General features: G+C 36.5%; 1 protein-coding gene across 1 annotated transcript in view; it reads right to left on the bottom strand.

The window, feature by feature from the left end:
• Positions 1-23955, bottom strand: part of mast4 (microtubule associated serine/threonine kinase family member 4) — a 180977-nt gene that overhangs the window by 86313 nt on the left and 70709 nt on the right. Inside the window, exon 4 of the mRNA XM_073839533.1 lies at positions 14046-14077. Within this exon, the coding sequence (XP_073695634.1) occupies positions 14046-14077 (32 nt within the window). The remainder of the gene's footprint in view (positions 1-14045; positions 14078-23955) is intronic.

The raw sequence follows: 23955 nt of genomic DNA, 5'->3' as shown, positions 1-23955 counted from the left end.
TATTTGTAATGCAGAATAAAAAAAACATGATTTAAAAAAAAAAAAAAAAAAAGTTATCTGTTTTTGCAAATGATCTCTTCAAATATATAAAAAACAATATTAATAAAAAAAAATGTAAGTATAAAAATTACAACTAAGTAAACCACCGTTAACCAGCTAAAACACCCTCAACACCCTGTCAGCAACCCACATCATAAAATTGGGGTGGTAAGAAATTATGTCAAAATTAGAAACGTTGCCTTGCCAACTAAATTAAATGCAAAGTGAAATTAAATGAAAGGTTGAAATACTAAAATCACTAAAATCACTGAAATTTATATAGAAATCTTACAATAAATAAATAAAGCACATAGCTTATTTACAAAATAAACAAATAAATAAACTAGGGCCGGGACTTTAACGCGTTAATTTAGATTAATTAATTACACAAAAATAACGCGTTAAATTTTTTTAACGCATTTTAATCGCACTTAGTTTTGCACCGCGGAACGTTTCTCACTGGATGAGATTCGGCGGACCGATTATACTGGAGCACCAACTAGCGTTCAGACAAACTGCGTCCGTCCTAAATAGTATTGTATGTCCCAAATCGTAGTATGTTTAAAAACGTATTCCAAAGATTCCCGGATGATCTACTACTTAACGATCAATGCACACTCTAACGGCTAATATTGCCCACAACACACTGCGCCGTGAACGAGTATTCGATTAGAACTACAAACACGCATAAAAAGTGTTAAAAAAAAACTACAAACATGGAGGATATGCGCGACCAACGGACAGGTAGAGAAAGGGGTTTGAGTGATAAATAATCAGTGTGTAACCTGATAAAAAATATTTTTAAAATGTTATCCGCGTTATATTCCATGTGCAGCAACATTTATAATGATAGGTTTGGTCATTAACGTTTAAATGCATAATTAAGCAAACACAAGAGCAGAGTTCTCGGCATGAAAGACTTGTTAAAGAACGTGCCTCTTAATTTCTCTCTAATACGGTAGGAAATTAAATTAAACGAAATGTAGATAATGTTAACTGTGATGATTGACAGGGCAGTTTAAACAGTGACAGGATTCAGGTAACTAAGCAACAGAGTGTCCCTTAAAGACGCAGTTATGACGAAGTAGTATGTCCCAAAGCTTGCCTACTATTCTGCTACATACTCAAAAGTATGTACTTTTCTTCACAAAAAGAGTACATACTTATAGGGCATAGTATAAGTAGGCGAATTGGGACGCAGCAAAACAAACCACAGTGAACATGGACAAAAAAGCTGATGGGACCGCTTTGGTTGGCCCTGTGGATGGGAAATTTTGTTATAAAAAACGAATGGATGGAAGCCTCGATAAGAGCATGGTTGTGTGCAAGCTATGCAACAAGGAATTCGCATATCACTGTAGCACATCGAGCCTATTGCTACACTTAATGGCAATATTGCACTGGTCTGTTGGACTTGGTTGAACAAAAATAAACAATATTTTGAATGATAGAACTTGGTTGCTTGAAGTCAAGTCAAGATGGCGCCGGTGTGTTTGGCGTGCCGTCCACTGTCTGTGCTATTCACTATGTTTTTATTGATTTTATTTGTTTTATGCAGCCATTCGCTGCTTGTATATGATCGTCAACAACTCATTGATATTTACCATACTATGCCAAAGCCTCTTGGAGTTTCCGCCAACCTAAGAAACTTTGAGTTCTACTCATCACCAACGCAGTCTCGTTCCCTTGACTACCTACGCGGGCGTGCCCTCAGGGTTCCACGCAAGAGACGCCGGAGACGACGCGGGAAGCGGGGCGGCGTGGCCGTGCGACTGAAATCGACCTGGGAATCTGGCTCCACTTTTGCCCCACTGTTGGATGTGCGGTCCGAAGCGGCCGGCCGCCTTGGTTTCTCTTGGGGCACGACGCAGCGCGGTGGTTCGTGGATTCGCGCAGTCGTTCCGGATTCGCCCACCAGGATTACCCGTTGGAGTTCCCCACGGCTTCGTCGCAGGAAAGTGAATCACTGCAACTTGCGCTCACTTTGCAGAGCCTCCGACGCTCAACTGGATCCACCGCAGCTCAGAATGGGGCTTGCCAACGTGCGATCCGTGGCAAACAAAACCTTCATCTGCAACAATTTCATCTCTTCCAACAATCTGGATTTCTTCTTCGTGACTGGATAAAATCAGGTGATCTGAGTCCTTTTTCTGAACTGGTTCCTCCCGAATATGATTATTTTAATACCTCCCGGACGATTGGCCGGGGAGGTGGACTTGTGACTGTTTTCAAAAATAAAATACATTGCCGACATTTACCTACGACAATCTGCAGTAGCTTTGAGGTGCAACAAATTCATTTAGACTGTCCTCATCCTGTCTTATTTTTAGTAATGTATCGCCCCCCTTCATCCAGCAACTTTATAAAAGAGTTTGCTGATTTTTTAGGGGATGTTCTTAGTAGATACGATCATATTTTAATAACTGGTGATTTTAATATCCATGTCTGCTGTTCTGCCAACGCCTTAACTAAGGAATTTACAAGCCTTTTATCTTCGCTTAACATTGATCAATGGGTAAATGGTCCTACACATTGTCACGGGCACACACTCGATTTAATTTTGTCTTTTGGGTTATCTGTGGTAGACATTGACATTTGTGATACTCCATTATCTGATCACAGACCAGTGCTGTTTTCTACATTTTTACCAGCTCCTCCAAAAACTTTACCACGCCAAGCACGTTGGTCTCGACGTCTGACTCCACGCTTGAATCATGTCTTCTCAGAACTGTACTTGGGGTCTGACAATCCACATATTTCCGACTCTGTTGCATCTTTCCTAGATGTTGACGACCAGATTCACTCTTTCAATAAAAAATGCTCTGACATTTTGGATGTTATTGCACCTCAAACGCTTATTTGTCCTCGAAACAAGTCTCAGCCCTGGATAAATGATGATATTCGATCCTTACGACAACTGAGCCGAAGGCTTGAACGTAAATGGAAGAAAGACAAGCTTCAGATTTCTTTCGAAATGCTTAATGCTTCCTTATGTAATTTTCAAAAGGCTGTCAGGACAGCTAAGCATAAATTTCTATCCGATATTATTGAAAAAAACTCAAACTGTCCCAGAACGTTATTCTCTACAATCGATTCTGTCCTAAATCCCTCTGTCAACTATCTTTCTGTTACTTCCTCTTTTGAGTGTGAAAAGTTTCTAAATTTTTTCTCTGACAAAATCAGCACTACTCGAGCCAAATCATTTACCACGATACAATTAGTTTCCGATCCCTCTTACTCCTGCTCACAGTGGAGCGAATTTGCACCTATTTCCGTTCAGACATGTAGAGAGATTACTTTAAAATTGAAACCTACTTTCTCCCCGCACGACATTATTCCATCACGTTTTTTAAAAGAGATTTTTGATACAGTCGGTTCTGACATTTTATCCATTATTACAGTCTGTCTACTGGGACGGTTCCAGCTTGTTTTAAACTTGCGACTGTGACCCCACTTCTCAAAAAGCCCTCACTTGATGCAGCAAATTATGCAAACTATCGACCCATCTCCAATTTGCCTTTTCTAGCTAAAATTCTTGAAAAAGCAGTTTTTCTCCAGTTGCAAAATTATTTGCAAATTAATTCTATCTCTGACATCTTTCAGTCTGGCTTTAAAACCTTGCACAGTACTGAGTCTGCGTTGTTAAAAGTCTTCAATGATATTCTAATGACTACAGACGCAGGTCATACCATGGCATTAGTACTGTTGGATTTGAGTGCAGCCTTTGATTTTGTTGATCACAGGATCCTTTTATCCCGGCTTGAACACTCCATCGGCATTTCAGGCACAGTTTTAAAATGGTTTCAATCTTTTCTTTCTAATAGAACTTTCTCTGTTAGGTTAGGTACTTTTTCTTCCTCGTCGGCTCGGCTCACTTGTGGTGTGCCCCAGGGTTCGATCTTAGCACCATTGCTATTTTCTTTGTATATGTTGCCCCTGGGATCCATCATGAGTAAGTTTGGGATATCGTATCATTGTTATGCAGATGACACACAACTCTACATACCAATAAAACGCAACGACAACTTAGCGTACAAAAGATTAGAAGCCTGTTTGCAAGAAATCAAAATGTGGCTTACGAATAACTTTATGCTGCTTAATGACGAGAAAACCCAAATCATTCAATTTGGGCCAAATAAAAATTTAACTGCCGATTCTGTTAATCTTGGCGCACTTACTCCCTTTCTTACATCAGATGTCAAAAATCTTGGATTTCACCTGGACAGTAGTCTCACACTAGAAAAGCAAGTGAACACAATAGTTAGTACCGGTTTCTTTCATATTCGTCGATTAGCTAAAGTTAAACCTTTCTTGAGTAGGAAAAGTTTTGAAACCATTATTCACGCTTTCATTTCCACTCAACTCGACTACTGTAATTCTTTGTATGCTGGATTACCTCTCTCTTCTATTTCTCGCCTTCAAATGGTCCAAAATGCGGCTGCCCGTCTACTCACTGGTAGCCGCAAACGAGATCATATTACACCTATTTTACGCTCCCTACATTGGCTGCCAGTACGCTATCGAATTGACTATAAAATCTTATTATTCGTGTACAAAGCTCTAAACAACCTAGCCCCGAGTTATCTCGTAGACTTACTCACCACCTACAATCCGGTCAGGTCGCTTAGATCCCAAGACAGTCTTATTTTGCGAATACCACGATCTCGCTTGCAGCGCAGGGGTGACAGAGCCTTTGCAGTAATTGGTCCTAAATTATGGAACAATCTGCCATTACCCATTAAAACAGCTTCCTCATTGCCGGAATTTAAATCTTTGGTAAAAACGCATCTCTTCTCTTGTGCTTTTGATTGTGTGTAAAGGGTATGTACTTTATGTGTTTTTATATAGATATTTTTTATTCTTTTTTAAAGTTTGTGCAGCACTTTGGCAACTAAGGTTGATTTTAAATGTGCTTTATAAATAAATTGAATTGAATTGAATTGAAATTTTGTTGCTTAAGCTTATGTATTCAGTCATTATTCAATGGTATACTAAAAATCCATATAAAAAAAACTTACTTCTCACTGTTCTCAGGTCAAATATTTATATGCGATTAAAATGCGATTCATTTCGATTAATTAATTACAAAGCCTCTAATTAATTAGATTATTTTTTTTAATCGAGTCCCGGCCCTAAAATAAACACATAAATAAAAAAAAACATAAAAAATTACAGCTAAGCCGCAATTCAATTTCATTAGCCCCTCCCGATATCCCGTAAAATTAAATAGTTTTTTTTTTTTTTTGCTTTTATTTTCACAATTTGTTAGCTAGCAATTGTTAATTGAACCATTTTATACATTTAGAAAATCCATTTACATTTATATAAAAACAAAATAGAAATGGTGTTTAAAAAAATGGTCAAAAAACATCTCAGGGCCATTGACCTGCTACTGCTGACGCTGATGTATAAACGGGTGACTAACCTCTCATTAACATTCAGCAAACGCATCTGGAGATCATGACCTGAGTGTCCATAACCTCCCCATCCACCACTTCAACTACATCTCCCTGTTGATCGAGCTCAGTCACGACCATTGCATTGACTCGCTCCCTCTCAGAAACAAACAGACAACCGTAACAGCACATTCATCACACGATGCCTGTGCCGCCGTCACAGAAGCAGGCCATAAATCATAAACGCAAAAGGCCAATAAAATTCATTGACATGTTTTTTTTCTTCTAATTTGTTTCTGACAGGTTTTGATACATTGAAGATCTATCATACACATCCAACCGAGAGAGCGTAACTGACGGAAAACGGGTACAATGTGTGTGTATTATCAGAGACACTGCACCAGTACTCAGTTTTCTCATATGAATAATTTTTTGGAAGAGAACAGTGAACATATGATGAGAGTGCTGTGAAGTAGGGAAAAGGTGTGACAAGTCTAAAACAGGTAGAAACAGGACATGCAAACCAGCAAACAAAAAATATTTATTATAGAATTGCTTGAAATATGTTACTGTGTAGGAAAATGGACCTAAATAAACAAATGAGGGAAAACACAAGGTGGTACAGGGTAAATCAAACAATATATGTATAGTAAAAAAGTATATGTTGTAAAAAAAAGTATATGTTGTAAAAAATAAATTCAAACTATTTCAAACTAAAAACAATATTGCACAACCTGTGATTTCAAGATCTTTGTAAAGCACAGGTTTGCACCTCCACATATATCTGACAGGTCAACTGACACCAGACACAGCCATCAGGATCACCATAAAAAACTGCCAACTGTCATGGTTGCTAAATATAGAAAATAAAATCTCTGACCTATTACAAACACAAACAACCACAACCACAGCCACCAAATAGACATATCAACATACAGTGGTGGCCGACATTTTTAGAACACTAGTATTTCACCAGCTAAAAAATGGTTTTAGGTCAGTTAGTTTTTTGGATTTAGTCTGTCTCAGTTTGTTCGGTTTCTTCATGCCATTCCAGAGAGAATGGAAGATGATGAGACCAGATCTCTGTGTGGAGCACTGGCTGTTGCTACTTTGTGCAAACAAAACTCTCATTAGATTATTGCAATTAATGGCAAAATGAATGTTTGGAAATGTAAACTGATATTTCCTACTGACACACTACAACAAAAGATGGAAATAACGGACTTAAAACCATTATGTAAATTGATATTTCCTACCGACACATTACAGCAAAAGAGAGAAATGACTTAAAACCATTTTTAGCTGGTGAAAATACTAGTGTTCTAATAATTTTGGCCATCACTGTATGCCAGACCCTACTTGAATTATTATCTTGACCTCTCCAAAAGTTACTGATAAAAGTATAAAACACTATGAATGAACAGGTTTGAGAGATATTTAAATTGATCTTAATTCTATATGCATGCTGATATATAGCGCCGTTGCGTGTCCCGAGTTCGAATCCTGGCTCTAGGACTTTGCTCGCCCCCTCCCCCCTCTCCCACTTCATTTCATATTATCGCTATACTTAAATAAATAAATATAAATAACAATCTTTCAGAAATAATAATAGAACTAATTACACAATATGTGATTAATAGCCCTTATTAAAGACCTATTTGATGTAGACCAGAGGTCCATCCATCCATTTTCTGACACTTATTTGGGACCAGATCCCAGCGACAGCAGGCTAAGGACCAAATTCATCCAACCATGTCTTTTTGGACCTTGCTTTGTGCACTGGGGCACAGTCATGCTGAAATAGAAAAGGGGCTTCCCAAAACTGTTCCCCAAGTTGGAAGCATAGCATTGTCCAAAATCTCTTAGTATCATTGGAAGTAAGGGAAAGGCCCAAGCTGAAAAACAGCCCCATACCATTAATTCTGCTCCACCAAACTATACAGCCGGCACAGTGCAGTCAAGCAGGGCATGTCCTGGCATCCACCAAACCCACACTTGCCCATCAGATTGCCAAAAAGAGAAGTGTGATTTGTCACTCTACTCCTCGTTTCCACTGCTTCACAGTCCAGTGGCAGCGTGCTTTGCGCCATTCCATCTGACTCTTGGCATTGTACTTGGTGATGTGACGCTTGCATGCAGCTGCTTGGCTATAGAAACCAAATCCTCTCTCTGCACAGGATTGTGCTGATAATAATGTGGAAGATGGCAACTCTTCAGCTATGGAATCAGCAGAGCGTTGACAACTTTTATGCACCATGTGCATCGGTGACCCCGCTCTGTGACTTCCGTTTTGTGGTCGAGTTGCCACCTACAGTTCACTTATACCAAAGGTGGCATTCTATCACTGTACCAAGCTTGAATTCAATGAGCTCTTCATAACGATGCATTTTTCCCCCACAAATGACTGTAATTGCAGACTGCATGGCCAGATACTTGATTTTATACACTTGTGGCTACGGGTTTTGAAACTTATGACTTGCAATTCCCAATAACTAAGTAAAACCAGTAATGAGTCTGAACTGGGGTGGTGGCATGCCACAGTCACCATATGTGCTGTGAAAGGCTGTGGGCTCTTGAACTTTTTGCGTACAGTAATTATCTGAGTGTTTACAGACACCAGAGAACGTTGTGAGTGAAGATAACATAACACTCAGAGGGAATGTAGGCGACTGATGGACTTAGCTAATCACTTTTAAAGCCGTTTACGTTTCAAAATGTAATGGATACATTAATAGATACTTTGCAAAGAAAGCATTTAACCAATGCTATGTTGCCAACACTTAGGCAAGAGAGGAAACAAGAACAACAACAACTACAACAGCATGAGAAATCACCAGTAATATGTTTTAAATTTTGCAATTATTTCTCCTGGACATTATTGGGATTAAATGGAGACTTTTGGGAAGGTATCCTGTTTCTTATATTTTTGTAAAGACCTTAGTTAACTTTAGTTACCTGCTCTAGAGTTTCAGAAGAGATCTCAACAACATAGGCTGTGCTCAGATACCAAAGCCTGCACTCAAATGTCAGCTCTCCATATAAGCTCAGAAAGTCTTCATCACATCTATTCCAAACCAAAATATCAACTACACTCTTAAAAGTAAAGCGTCTTAATTGGCATAAATAGTTCCACAGAACCTTCACCATCCATGGAACCTTTTCATTCCACAAAAATTTCTTTACAGTGGAAACAGGTTCTTCAGAAAATAATGGTTCTTTTAAGAACTGTTCACTGAAAGCTTCTTTAGGGAACCAAAACTGGTTCTTCTATGGTATTGCTGTAAAACCCCCTTCTGAACCTTTATTTTTAAGAGTGTATACTATCCACATTCAATTTACAGCTTAATACTTTTACTTTATGCCAGACAAAGACAGTCTCATTTGTTTCTGTCTTTATATATTTATAACCCTTCTAATTCTAAGATACTTCTAGGGAACTTTAGGGGAAACCTCTAAGATTGTTCTGATACCCAAGACTCCCTCAGAGAAATCCGACATCAACAGGAAGTGAAGGTTTCATTATTAAATTTAATGGATGAATATGCATTCTAGAAAGAGATGCGAGTAAACAACATTATGAAACCCTTCAACAATGAAAATTCTGTCATCCCAAACCTGTACGACAACCATGGAGGTCAAATATTCACTTCAGTTTACATGGAGATTGCTGTTTAATAATCATTGTAGGCCATATTGTGATTTCAATTTCATTTTAAGTAACTATGAAGCCCTACCATCAATGTTGCAACATGTAGATGACAGGGCCTAGTTCAGATGACAGTCAAAGATCTTACATTTCAAATTTCTGGCCAAAGTCTGAGACATGGCAGACAGCTATGTGATGACTCGCAAGAGATTGCCTCAGTGGTATCTTCAGGTATTCCATTACCATTTTGTAATCATTATCAGCTCCAATTCCTAAACAAGGTTTTATATCATATATTATTTGTATGCGAATGTGCGACTCCAAAAATAAACAAATAAATAAATTAAATTAAAATATGAATGCAAGCTTTGCTTTAACAAGTAAATCTTTTTATGTGGACAACAAAATAATTGTTTACTCATCAACTTGCATACAGAAGCTCAACATGGGAAGTAATTGGGAAGGCAATTTACATAAAACTGTGTTATTTTTTGGAAATTTAGCTAACTTGGCACATTTCACATTTTTGTCTCTCAAAATCTTTAAAAAGCTTCAAAAGCACTAAAAACTAATATGACCAAGATAACTAGATGCTTATTCTTTTTATAATGAAATCTAGTAATTCACTGTAAAACAAAGGATGTACGAATGCACATGATAAACATATTCTGAGCTGGATCACAGCAGATGGCATTTTTAATTTTCTATCAATTAAAACAAAGCTTTGATGGATAAAGTCCTGTGCTGACTTAAAGTCTTAGGCCACTCCTACATTTTCCAACACATTAATTTAAAAATTTCTTTGTGGAAAGATGCATTTTCAGTGTTTCATTCAGTGGCTGGATGATGACAAAGTACACAACAGTATAACCCACTGGACAGATCATAAGTCTAACCCTCATAGTCATCCTAATGGTGTCAACCCTACATAAGCCCATTTTCGCCACAGAATTAAAAATAAATACATACATAAATGAACTGTGACTTTTAATCTCACAAGTCACACTTTGTTTCTCACAATCCTGAAAAAAAAGGTAGGCTATAGATATAAATTCAGAATTCTGACGTTTCTTCTCAAAAGTGCAAATTTATCTCTCTTAAAAGATTAGTTCACCTCTAGAACAAAAATGTACCGATAATGTACTACTCACCGCCTTGTCATCCAAGACGTCATGTCTTTCTTTCTTCAGTCATAAGAGAAATTATGTTTTTTGGGGAAAACATTTCAGGATTTCTCTCATATGTATGGTGCCCCCAAGTTTGAACCTCCAAAAAACAGTTTAAACACAGCTTCAAAGGGTTCTAAACGATCCCAGCTGAGGAAGAAGGGTCTTATCTGGCGAAACGATCTGTAATTTTTTAAACAAATTGACAATTTATATATATTTTTTAACCTCAAAAGCTGGTCTTGTCTCGTCTCTGCGATGCACATGCGTAGTCTGTATAATGCGTAATTTCGAAAAACTACCTAAGGGCGTTTGATCATCTTTTTAAGTTCATTTTGTAAATACTGGGTCGGTACTTCTGCAGCGATGTAGGGTGATTTTGAAGTTAGGGACGAAAACGGGATGCGAGTTTTTCAACATACCCTAACTGTATTGACTCAGATCACTCAGACTACACATATGCATCGAAGAGACTAGACAAGACGACCATTTGAGGTTAAAAAGTATATAAATTTTCAATTTGTTTATAAAATAACCAATCAATTTGCTAGATAAGACCCTTCTTCTTCGGCTGGGATCATTAAGAGCCCTTTGAAGCTGCATTTAAAATACATTTTCAGTTCAAACTTGGGGGCACCATACATATCCATTATATGTAGAGAAATCCTGAAATGTTTCCCTCAAAAACAATTTCTTTACGACTGAAGAAAAACATTATCTGTACATTTTTGTTCTGGAAGTGAACTAATCCTGGAAGTTCACAATTCATTCACAATTATTAATGTCACACAATTCTGACTTTTTAGATATTATAGAATTGCAATTAAAGGTTTAGTTCATTTCAATGGTGCCCCAAAGTTTGAACTTCAAAAATGCAGTTAAACACAGCATCAAAGGGCTCTAAACGATCCCAGCCGAGGAAGAAGGGTCTTATTTAGTGAAACGATTGGTTATTTTTTAAACAAATTGACAATTTACATACTTTATAACCTCAAATGCTTGTCTTGTCTTGTCTCATCTCTGCGATGCGATGTGTGATCCTGGTCAATACAGTTAGGGTATGTCGAAAAACTCCCATCTCGTTTTCTTCGCTGACTTCAAAATCATTCTACTGTACATCACTCCAGAAGTACCTACCCAGTGTTGAAATTTCAGGGCACCATTGAAGTCCACTTCAATATATATATATATATATTAGGGCTGTCAAAATTAACGCGTTAATAGCGCGTTAACGCAAATTCATTTTAACAGCACTAATTTTATTAACGCGCGATTAACGCAGCGTGCATTTTCTGTTTGACCCACTACGTAGCCCATAGTTAAAGAAATGGAAGCACAGTTTTGCCAACCTAGCGAAAAGTGTCTAGCAACTAGGGCTGGGCCGATAAACGATATCATATCGAATCGCGATAAAATTTATGTTAATAACGATGATAGGCTCTAGACATTTTTTGCTCGATATGGATTAATCTAAGAGCCAATCACACAGTAGAAATATGCGACAACAGCCAATCAGCGTACAGCGTGCGTGTGCACGTCAAAGTACAAAGTTCATTTCCTACCGCACATTGCGAAGCAAACTTAACACCAGGATGACAAAAAAAAGAGAGAGGAAGCAGCGACGAAAGTGAAACTAACTTCGAGTTAGTATCCAAAGATGTTGAAATTGTCGACAAAAAAGGTAGCACGAATTCCGTTATATAAGTGGTTTGGCTACCTGAAAAGTGACTCTTAGCTCAGCTGAGAGTTTGGCGCAATTGTTAAAACTGAAACCGAAAGCAAAAAACGCACGCGCATTCAAAAGCAATTTTAATCCCCCCCAATGCACGCAAATTAGGCTACATGACATATCTAGGCTGTTATTAGTATGTAGGCTATGATAGGTTGTGTATGTCTATAGCTCTGTATCATGCTTGAAATATCCGTCTCTATTTGCACTTTGAATATTTAGAGAGTAGCCTGCTTAGAATATGGCTGAATTGTCTGCACTTAATACGATTAAGAAAGAACCGTGTCGTAATTTTTTGTTATTTATACTGTAGATTGTTTCAAAATGCAGTGGTTGCCTCTAATTTAAATAGCTCAACCTATAATAGAGAAAATAAACAATTGTGTTAATAATAATAATAAATAAATAAATAATTGTGTTACAAATTATGTTTTTACAATAATTTTATGTTTACATTTTGTACATTTACTCTCATTTACCATACTCTGTCACAACTTTTATTTTTTAAATTTATTTTAGTAAGTTGTTTTAATTTTTAAGGCCAAATCTGTAATCTGTTTTTGTTAATAAACTATACTTTAAATGTAATTTAATGAACCCTTTCATTTTTGTGGCTTTAGTCATTGTTGGGATACCATTTTAAAGCTGGCAGCATCAACAGCTTATATCGAAATATATATCGTTATCGTTCAATATGGGAAAAAAATTATCGAGATTACATTTTTGCCATATCGCCCAGCCCTACTAGCAACAATACATAAACACATAATTGGACAAACCTAATATAGTCTCTCCGGTTTTACTGAACGAGCGCGAGGTCTCCCAATGCGCGCGCACCTCCCTCTCTTTACATCTGCGTCTGCTCTGTTCAGCGAGCGGCAGAGGAGCAGCGCTTTCAGTTAAAACAGATGTTATGTTCATTCCAGTGCTTGAAGTGGGCCAGTATGCAGGCACTTCTGTATTTGATCCTTTTGCGTACTTGCACTTTTTCATGCGTACCGGCACTTCTGGCATATTTAATGAATGCAAGCGGAGTCGGTGTACGTTAGGATTGGTGCTGTGGAGTTGATGCGTAAAGCCACATACGAGTATGCACGTGAAAACGGCGTATTATATGCACGTCAAACACATGCATAATTGCATATCATATACACGCCAAAGTTAATTTCAGCTTATTAATAGCACGCCAAATAGAAACAGAAAGTCGTGCTAGTGCGCATTTTCATGAGACCAGGCTCTCCAATCAGTACATTATAACCAAAACAATACATTAAAAAAAAGATGCAGGTTTTTGCGATCACATAATTTTAAACGGGTAAACTCCTGAAAAAGTCAAAGGATCCTGAAGGAATTCAGACAGGAAGTTAAAAGCAACGATAATAATGCAGGGAGTGACTTATGTCCAGATGCCGGTAAATGATTCTTTTCAGTGATTGAATCATGATCATAATGCAGGATTTTTTTTTCAGTTATTATTTCATATTACTTTGGTTGTCTGATAACAAAAATACTTAATCAAAACAATGGAAACAGTTTTGTTGAGAACTTGGCTGCATCAGATTACAGTATGTGGGCACCGAGAGGCAAAGAAATGTAATAATAGATGTAGATTTTGCTTGTTCAGAAGAAGTGAGCTGCCCTGTCCGGCAAATAATATAAACAAGCTTGTGGAAGTAAATTGCTCAGTGCAAAGAAAGAGAAGTAATGGGAACCTGGTGTTTCTATGTTCTTTTTTTCATGTGTCTAATAGACATGAACAAGTTATTTGAAAAACATCTATGACATTTGAAACAAGTTAGTCTTCATGTCGAGTATGGTTTCACTGATAATAAACACATATTTGCTTAAAGCATCCATGTTTGTCCATGCCAATGTTGATTAGAGTATTAAAAACTTTAAAAAGTATTAATTTAAGGTACATTTAGAACAGATAAAAATGTGCGATTAATCGCGAGTTAACTCATGACAACCATGCGATTAATCGCGATTAAAAAATTTAATCGATTGACAGCCCTAATATATATATATATATATATATATATATATACAGTTAAAGTAGATTTACTCACAAACTTCCTCGTCTGGGAAGGCTGAGTTCTTTCTGTAAGAAAGCACAAAAAAACAACAACAACAACGTTAGACTGCATAAAAAAAACAAACAAAAAAAAACATTTATAATATAAAGAAACATTTCATGCTTAAAGGTGCTGTATATATTAATTTTAAAGTTAAAATCATTACTCCTGCCCATGTTGAATGTTCAACTTGGGCTCCCTGACAGCCAATTACCAGCTGTCTTTGCTTAGTCATTCACCGTCAGTGCATGCTAACAGGTGACCCAGATTTTAATGGTAACCCCAGTGGTGCCAGTGTGACCTAGTTTTCCGGCTTTCTAGATCCATTCAGTCCCAAAGACAACATGAATATTTAACCCCTGCACTTACACAGCCCTCAGCTCTGACTGTATGTGACATCTTAAACATTTGTAGGAGTAGTTCTGAATACACCACTTTTTAAATGTTTGGGGTCAGTGGGGTAAAGTTAGGGTTCTTGAATGAGGTCTCTTATGCTGACCAAGGCTGCATTTATTTAACCAAAATACAGTATGTTTTAAGGCAAGGTCAAAAGACATCATCTGCGACATTATAAATGTATTTACTGTTACCTTTGATCAATATAATGCATCACTGCTAAATACATTTAATTTTACTAATTTCTTTCAAAAACAAAACAAAACAAACAATCATTTACTGACTTATTAACGTTTTAAGCCATAGTGGATACCTAATCATAGAAATGGATTTGCTCTGTGTTACTGTGGAACCATAAATGTGCATATTCATAGCAGCAGAAACTTTAAAATGAAAAATGCTTTTTAGATTACATGGTTATTTCTCAAAACCTCAAGTGAAGTATGCCCTTATGAAAAAAATATATTCCTAACCTTATTTATTAATTGATGGTTTAACTTATGCAAATTGAAATTAAAACAATACAGACTACAACATTCCCATTTGAGCATCTGCAGAAGAGTTATCATACCTTAATGTGCAATAGTCACAAGAGACCACAAGAGGGCATTTGAGCTGATACATTAAAGGATACAATTTGAGACATTTTTATAAAAGGGAGGAACAGCTGATGTTATGTTATTCTAGGCTCTAATATACTCTTATATACTCCACGTCCGCATATCTTTTCTATAAGAAAAGAAAAAAAAAATGGAAAAAGTAAGAATTTGTATATGAAAATAACAATTTACAGTAGTTACAAATCACAACATTAACACAAATGTCTTAAATAAACCCAGTAACTAAAGTATTTAGGTAACTTTCATACAGTGATTATGATTATATATTTTTTATGATTATATATTATATTTTTAATCACTAATATGTATTTTATACAGATTTTTTTATTTTTTTTAATTACTCATCTCTGTTCCTACGTCACCATTATTAACAGAAAAAGATTTCATGTGTTCAGCATAAAATGCATATATTCCAGCTGTACTGCTGTTTCCTAAAATGGGATGTCACATTTCCAGCAGCAGCTAGTTCTGAACTTCTGATGTGCGACTGTGACTTCAAGCTCTGCCGTATGGTGCTGCAGCACCCTGAGATACCGTAGCCTCACGCTACTCAAAAATAATGAATGAAAAAGGAGCGCTGGAGCTGCTGCAGAGCACAGCAGGGAACAGCAGTGAAATGGTGCGACTCTAGCAGGGTTTACCCATGAATTCAACGCTGGGCAGGCTCACCCCCGGCTCAACATGAATATATGCATTACTATTCACTCTCAAAGCTACTAGAAAGATGTGCCCGTGGAAGGTTGGGAATGATTGAATTATATTTCCATCATATTTCAATGGAATGCCAAAAAAAGTCATGGAGGAAAGTTAAAGAGGTTCGGACTATGAACATTGTGAAGATGTGGAAAAGATCCATACTGCATAAGATGCATAAAGATTTTATGGAGAAATAGAAAATAGAAAGCGGGCTGAACGCTCAGTGAGTGTTCAGAATGTAACACTTGCATATTGCTTACTACATACTGCTTTTCAAACACACTATCATTCTGAATATACTGTAGCAAGACAGTATATTCATCTAGTTGCCCAATGTATGTGGTACAAGAATGCATGATGCAATTTTTTGCAAGAAAAGCGTTTTAGATAACATTTTGTATTCTAGAATGACGATTGGGGAGAGGTAAAAAACTAAACAAAAACAGATGTGATATCTAGAGATTACACGATACTTAAAGTAGTAGTTATCTGTACAACAAAAAATGTACAGATAATGTACTCACCCCCCTTGTCATCCAAGATGTTCATGTCTTTCTTTCTTTAGTCGTAAAGAAATAGTTTTTTGAGGAAAACATTTCAGGATTTCTCTCCATACAATGGATATGTATGGTGCCCCCAAGTTGGAACTTCCAAAATGTGGTTTAAATGCAGCTTCAAAGGGCTCTATACAATCCCAGCTGAGGAAGAAGGGTCTTATCTAGCGAAACGATCGGTTATTTTCGAATTGACAATTTATATATGTTTTAACCTCAAATGCTCGTCTTGTCTTGTCTCTGCCATGCGCATGTGTAGTCTGTATGATCCGGGTCAATACAGTTACGGTATGTTGAAAAACTCCCATCTCGTTTTCTTCCCCAACTTTAAAATCGTCCTGCATCACTACAGAAGTACCAACCCATTGTTTACAAAGTGAACATAGAAAGAGGATCAAACTCCCATGACAAAAAAAAAAGGTAAAACAGCATTGTAGGACAATTTTGAAGTTGAAGACAAAAACAATATGGGAGTTTCTCGACATACCCTAACTGTATTGACCTGGATTACACACATGCGCATCGCAGAGACAACACAAGATGAGCATTTGAGGTTAAAAAGTATATAAATTGTCAGTTAAAAAAAAAAAAAAAAAAAAAAAAAAAAAAACAGATCGTTTCACTAGATAAGACCCTTCTTCCTCCGCTAGGATCGTTTAGAGCCTTTTGAAGCTGCGCTTAAAAAGCTGCATTTTGGGCTTAAAAAGCTGCATTTTGGAAGTTCAAACTTGGGGGCACCACAGAAGTCCATTATATGGAGAGAAATTCTAAAATGTTTTCCTCAAAAAACAATTTCTTTACGACTGAAGAAAAAAAGACATTAACATCTTGGATGACAAGTGAGTGAGTACATTATCTGTACATTTTTTTTTCCGGAAGTGAACTACTTCTTTAACATAAATATTATAACTTTAAAAATTAAAGGAGAAGTTCACTTCCAGAACAAATTTACAGATGACTTACTCACCCCCTTGACATCCAAGATGTTCGTCTCTCTTTCTTCAGTCGATAAGAAATAATGTTTCTTGAGAAAAATATTTCAGAAATTATCTCCATATGATGGACTTCAATGGTGGCCCCATTGAACTTTCGTGCAGTTTAAATGCTTAAATTAAATCAGTTGCTTTCTAAACAAATTGATAATTTATATCATTTATTTTATGTCAATACAGTTAAGAGTATGTTGAAAAATTCCCGCTGTTTTACCTTTTAATGTAAAGGATGTTTGCATGTTCACTTTGTAAACACTGGTTCGGTTCGATACTTCTACAGCGATTTAGGGATTTAGTTGGGGAAGAAAACGAGATGGGAGTTTTTTGACATACCCTCACTATAGGATATATTGAACTAGAAAATAACAGAGTTCACGCAGACAAACAAGAAGAGCATTTGAGGTTAAAAAGTATGTAAATTGTCAATTTGTTTAGAAAACAACTGATCGTTTTGCTAGATAAGACTTTTTTTTTCCTTGGCTGGGATTGTTTAGAGCCATTAGAAACTGCATTTAAACTGCATTTTGGAAGTTCAAACTTGGGGTCATCAAACGAGTTCATTACATGGAGATAATTCCTGAATTTTTTTCCTCAAGAAACATAATTTCTTATCGACTGAAGAAAGAAAGACACAAACATCTTGGATGACAAGGGAGTGAATAAATTATCTGTAAATTTTTGTTCTGGAAGTGAACTTACTTCTTTAAAAGGTGTCTTATGCACACCAAGGCTGCATTTATTGATCAAAAATGCAGCAAAACAATATTATTTTGAAATATTGCAATAACTGCTTTCTATTTCAGTATAATAGAAATGATTCCAGTGTCACATGATCCTTCAGAAAACAGTCTAACGCTGATTTGGTAGTCAGAAAATTTGTTTCAGTTGTGCTGCTTAATATTTTTGTGGAAACATTTAAGAACATTTTCTAAAACAATTTTTTTATCTAAGTAATTTAACACTTTAAACTGCTGAATAAAAGTAATAATATCTTTAAAAAAAAACCACATATTCTTCTTTTGAACAATAGTTTAGTCCCCTGAAAAACTTCTTGTGTCTACCATGCTGAAAGACTTAATTTTTTATTCATTTGTAAACTCACATTAATCATCTCTTTGCTCCTCTTAATAAATTTAACAATTTGTTTGCACCATTTCTCAAAAATGTGCATAAAAAGTCCCTATTGCTTTAAATTTTTATTTCTTGCTTCTATGAGTTTAATCTACTTGTCAACAATAGCTGATTCAGACCTGCTTCATATCGTCATCAAAAGTCAGCCCTAGTACATTTCTTTTGAAGATTAGACCAAATATTACTCTCTTATGTGCTGCTTTCAAATACAGATGTAGATCATCCTCCGTCTTTTAACTATGAATAAATCTAAGAGCAGCAATACAAGGTTGTGGTGCCTTCAAACATAATGTTTCGGGTATTGACAGACAGCCAACTTCAAACCATCCCTTGGTGTTTGAAGACATCTACCTTCAGTAATTTCAATGACAGCAAGTAATTCCAATGTACAATTCCAATCTAAAGTTAGGAAAGCAGCCCAGTAACTCACTGACACAACAGAAAAAAAAACAGTAAAACATCTATCTGCTGTCTTACACATCTTTAGACATTTTTGCATGTTCTGACCACGACATGAAACCTCCTAATGTTCTAGCTACATCAAAGCTTTAGTGATACTGTTTTAAAGACCTTGCCATGATAGCATATTAATAATTCCCTTTGAATTTGCTGCATTTCTGCACCATTCCAAGATCAAAAGTGTGGCAGTGTGAAATGCTGACTTGTATCTATAAGGGCTTCCCCCCTCATTCTTCCCACATTTTTTTTCCTCCCCAAAATGGAAAAGTGATTGAAAAGTTTAACCGGAACTACCATTTGTTATTTGCCACAATGAGAGGGATAGTGAGACCTCCGGTCTCAAGGAGCAATGTTCACATTATGATTCATGATCAAATGAATACTTTAACTGCAAAGACAAAGCAACCAGAGTGACTCACTCTTTACAATGGCAAGGGAAATCTGCAGCATTTCCTGCTTTAAACTCCACAGTGTTTACCAAACGAACAATAAACCAGCACAATCTGCAATCATTAAATGGACAAATCAGTAAAAAAAAATCATTATTTTATTTACTCTCCCTTTCATGTTATTACAAACATGTATGACATCTTTTCATCAAACAGAAAATAAGATATTTTGCAGAATGCTTTACCAGCATTTACCGGAAATGACACAGGCTTCTCCCAAAAGATAATAAGACAATGTACAAGAGGCATCATTGTGGATTTACATTTGAACAAAACGTGGCATGTCCAAAATTATTCATACCCTTTGCAAACTGTCACAGTCAATGGGAAAATCCAAAGTTCTATACCATTCCAAATAGTCCAAGCTGTTCTAAAGCATCCTAATTACCCTGGTTCATTGGGAACAGCTGTTTTAATCAACTCAACAGGTGAAAAACAGAAGCTCTCTGCTGTTGGTTTGTGGACAGTCATGGCTAAGACAAAGGAGCACAATGAGGACCTGCGGCTGCGCATTGTGGCTGCTCACAAGTCAGGAAAGGGCTAAAAGACCATATCTAAATGTTTTGAAGTTCCAGTGGCTACAGTGCAAAGTATTATTAAAAAATACAAGACGTTCCGCACTGTGAAAAATCTCAGAGGACGTGGTCGGAAGCCAAAAGTGACACCTGTGCTGGCCAGGAGGATAGTGAGAGAAGTAAAAAAAGAATCCAAGGAGCTCATTGCTAAAGATGAATGGGCAACAATACCAGTGGAGACATGCAAAAAGCTGCTTAGCAATTATAGGAAGCGTTTGATTGCTGTAATAGCCAATAAAGGCTTTCTTTTGATTCTTGAGACGGGTATGAATAATTTTGGACATGCCACTTTAATGTTTTTTAGAGCTTGATGGTACATAAATCATCATCAGTGACAAATTTTGAGGTGATCCTTAATTAAAGTTACTATATATAAAAAAATATACATATACATATTTTCTATTTTAATATAATTTAATATTATCACAGATACATTTTAATCAGCTATAACTCCAGTCTTCAGTGTCACATCATCCTTCAGAAGTCATTCTAATATTCTTATTACTTTTATTATCAATGTTGGAAACAGTTATGCTACTTAATATTTTTTTGGAACCTGTGATTCTTTTTTCAGGATTCTTTGATGAAAGCATTTATCACTTTTTATCATACTGACCATAAACGTTCAAATGGTAGTTTACATTGTTACAAACAATGCTTTTCCTTTTAACTTATTAATTTATTAAAGAATCCTGAACAAAAAAAAGTATCACAGGTTCCACAAAAATATTTTTAAGCAGCACAACTGTTTTCAACGTTGATAACAAATCAGCATATTAGAATGAATTCTGAAGGATCATGTGACACTGAAGACTGGCTTAATGATGCTGAAAATTCAGCTTTGTATCACAAAAATAAATTACATTTTAAAATATATTTACATAGAAAACAGTTATTTTATATTGAAATAATATTTTTTCTTTTTAATTTTTTATAAATAAAAGTCTAAATGCTAATGTGCAGTTGTCATCCAAAAACAATGGCGCACATACATGGCCTAAGAGTGTGACATGATGCATAGGACCAAACAGAAAGGGAGAAAGACAAAGAGAAAGAGAAAGAGAAAGGGGAAAAGAAAGAGAAAGAGAAAGAAAGAGAAATAGAAAGAGACAAAAAATTCTGTAAGCTATCCAAGCTTAAAACACACACACGTTGGGTTTACATGTTTTATGGGGACATTCCATAGGCGTAATGGTTTTCATACTGTACAAACCATATTTTCTATGGCCCTACACCTAAACCTAGCCCTCACAGGAGATTGTGCACACTTTTACTTCCTCAAAAAAACTCATTGTGCATGATTTATAGGCCTGTTTCCTCATGGGGACCTAAGAAATGTCCCCACAGGGTCAAAATCTACTGGTATTACTATGGTATTACATTTGGTCCCCACAACGTGATGAATACCAGGTACACACACACACACACACACACACACACACACACACACACACACACACACACACACACACACACACACACAAGGAGGTAGGGGAGTGCGTACATTGTTCTTCCAGTAAAAAGGAAGAACAATGAAGAACTCTGCATTCAGCTGGAGTTTGTATTGTTCAGACAGAAGGTCAGTGGTCAGGGTACAAGGGCTGGGAAGTGCTCTGGAGGTCAATCCAGCTAATAATGTGGTCATGCCACTCAGAGATCCCTCAGGGCCACAGACTAGTGTTTTCATCACCTGTAAAGGTCAGCTGATATGACAGGCTGAAGGAACGTGCCTAGCTTCCCTTCACACTATCATATCTGTTACCCTGCAGTTTTCTGTCCTTTTGTCTAAGCATTTCGATTTACCTTATTGTTCTACACTGGGAAGGTCTGTAATTATATGGCATTTCAAGAAAAGAATGCAGTGAAACAGGGGGAGAGCAACAACTTTGCTAAAAGCTTGTTTCTTTTCATTAATGCTTTAGTGGCCTGTGTTTAGAGAGACTATCATCTCAGCACAGCCATACATACATATACAAACACAATATTCTGCCAGTCCTCATATGATCTTCTAACATAAAGTAACAGTTTAGGTTCTTCTGTTCAGACATTCATATAAATGCTATAGAGACGTTGCTAACTGCTGCATCTAATCAACCTAAATCCAATAAATGAAGAACATTCAAAGTTTGTCTTCATAAACCATTTTTTCTAAAATATTATATAGTTTTATAGAAGAAGGTTTTATAGATTTGGCAAATTAATTTTTCAAAAGTTTGTACATACATCTGTTGTGGGCGTTCTTGTGGGCTTTTTAAAATATTGTTCATTTCGATATCGGAATTATAGCGTATCGACCAAAATTAGGAAATATATCATGATACACATTTTGGCCATATCGTCCACCCCTATGATCGAAAGAAAGATTCTACATACATGAGCAGTTTCTGATCTAATTTCAAAATCTGAAGTAAAAACAAAATGGCCTAACTTTATCTTTGTGAAATTATTATTCATAAAAATATGTAGTAATCTGCAGTAAACAAAAACAGCACACTGGTTGATTGAGAGTAAACTTCCCTCTCTCACAGCAGGTGGTGCTTATGGAACAGTAGAGATACAGCGTTTCCCTGGTTACTGCTGTAAATAAAGCAGCACTGCGCCTAAATACTACTTTAATGTAGATAATATAGTGGCAAGATGAAGAGAAAATACCACCTAAGCTTTTCTGAGTTCCCCTCAGACTCATTCTCTTAAACACCCCCCAATTAAACGTTATAGATTTTCTTCCAATATTTTGCGCATCGTGAGCAGTGAACTTGCTTTGCCAGTATTTTCTCATCTTTGCGTTCATCTTTGAGCTTGGTAACGTCCTTTAACAGACTTCGTAATATTTCCACACAAATCACATTTTGGAAAATGCTTGCAATAAAGTTTGTGTGCCGATTTATGGCTTTTATTACTACTAGCATTATTTGTTTCAGGCTTGGCTAAAAGAGAACACAAACTTTTTTTTTTTTTATAATAATTTTCAGGACAAATACAAGATTTTCCATGGAATTTTCCATTTTCTCTCATTTTCCAGGACTGGAAAATTAGTCATCAATTTTCCAGGTTTTCCAGGATGTATGGAAACCCTGAATTAGTATTTCTAGAAAATGCATGCATAGTAAATCTGCAAAAGAATCAGAGCAACCCAAACATTGTTTTATCAGCATAAAATAGTAATATGTTATATGCAAATATAAACAGTACATTCATCTGCACAGTAATCCAATTCATTACATGAGACTAATTTAAGTTGTGCAGGACAAAATGATGTCTAATTTCCAAGAAAAAAATAAATGCTATTTAAATTTCATCTTTGTCGAGCACCAAGCCGAGGAAATGTACATTTGTTTGATGTGGGTCAATTAACCTTGACAAGCTTTTTCTGATTTGGAGCTCATTTGAAGTTTCTTTTACTTGTTTCCTTTCACTGGCACCTCTGAAGGTGAAATGCACCTCAGTGTCACAATCTAATTTCAACATTTCTGAAGTCCAATTATGTCAGTCAGTCAGACCCACTTTTGCAATTTCTCCACTTATTTCATGAATGCTTTTTCAGTCTCTCCACAAAGTCCAGCTTTACTTAGCTTCTGCAATCCAAGCAAGGCTGTAACTCCATTTCCCCCCGCCCCAATTTATGATTCTACAACGGTCTAAGAAGCGTATGTGAAGAAGTGTGTATTTACTGGCCAAGAGTCGGGCTCCCACTGCTAGATTAACACTGTGTCAACCGCGCAGATAGGCAGCATACAGATCTGGCCATTTAAAATGCGCGCGGGAAGTAAAGTGGTCTCGCGTGACGCCGGTGTATTCCAAGGGAACACGGAAAATACAATGACATAGGAAAGACATGATCAGTAGGGGGCAGTCATGTAAAGCACTGAACTGAAGCGGCAGCAAACATCGCTCTAAGCCCGAATGACTCGTTTGTACGGTGACCTGGAGAGGACATCTTCTTCGGACATTATTCGTTTATATTCGTTAATTTTCCTATCATTTCGATCTCTTTTAACATTCAGAATCGAAATGATAAATGCTGACATGCCA

The sequence above is a fragment of the Garra rufa genome, chromosome 5, assembly GCF_049309525.1.
Source record: "Garra rufa chromosome 5, GarRuf1.0, whole genome shotgun sequence".
NCBI classification, from domain to species: domain Eukaryota; kingdom Metazoa; phylum Chordata; class Actinopteri; order Cypriniformes; family Cyprinidae; genus Garra; species Garra rufa.
This window is presented reverse-complemented; position numbering and strand designations above follow the sequence as displayed.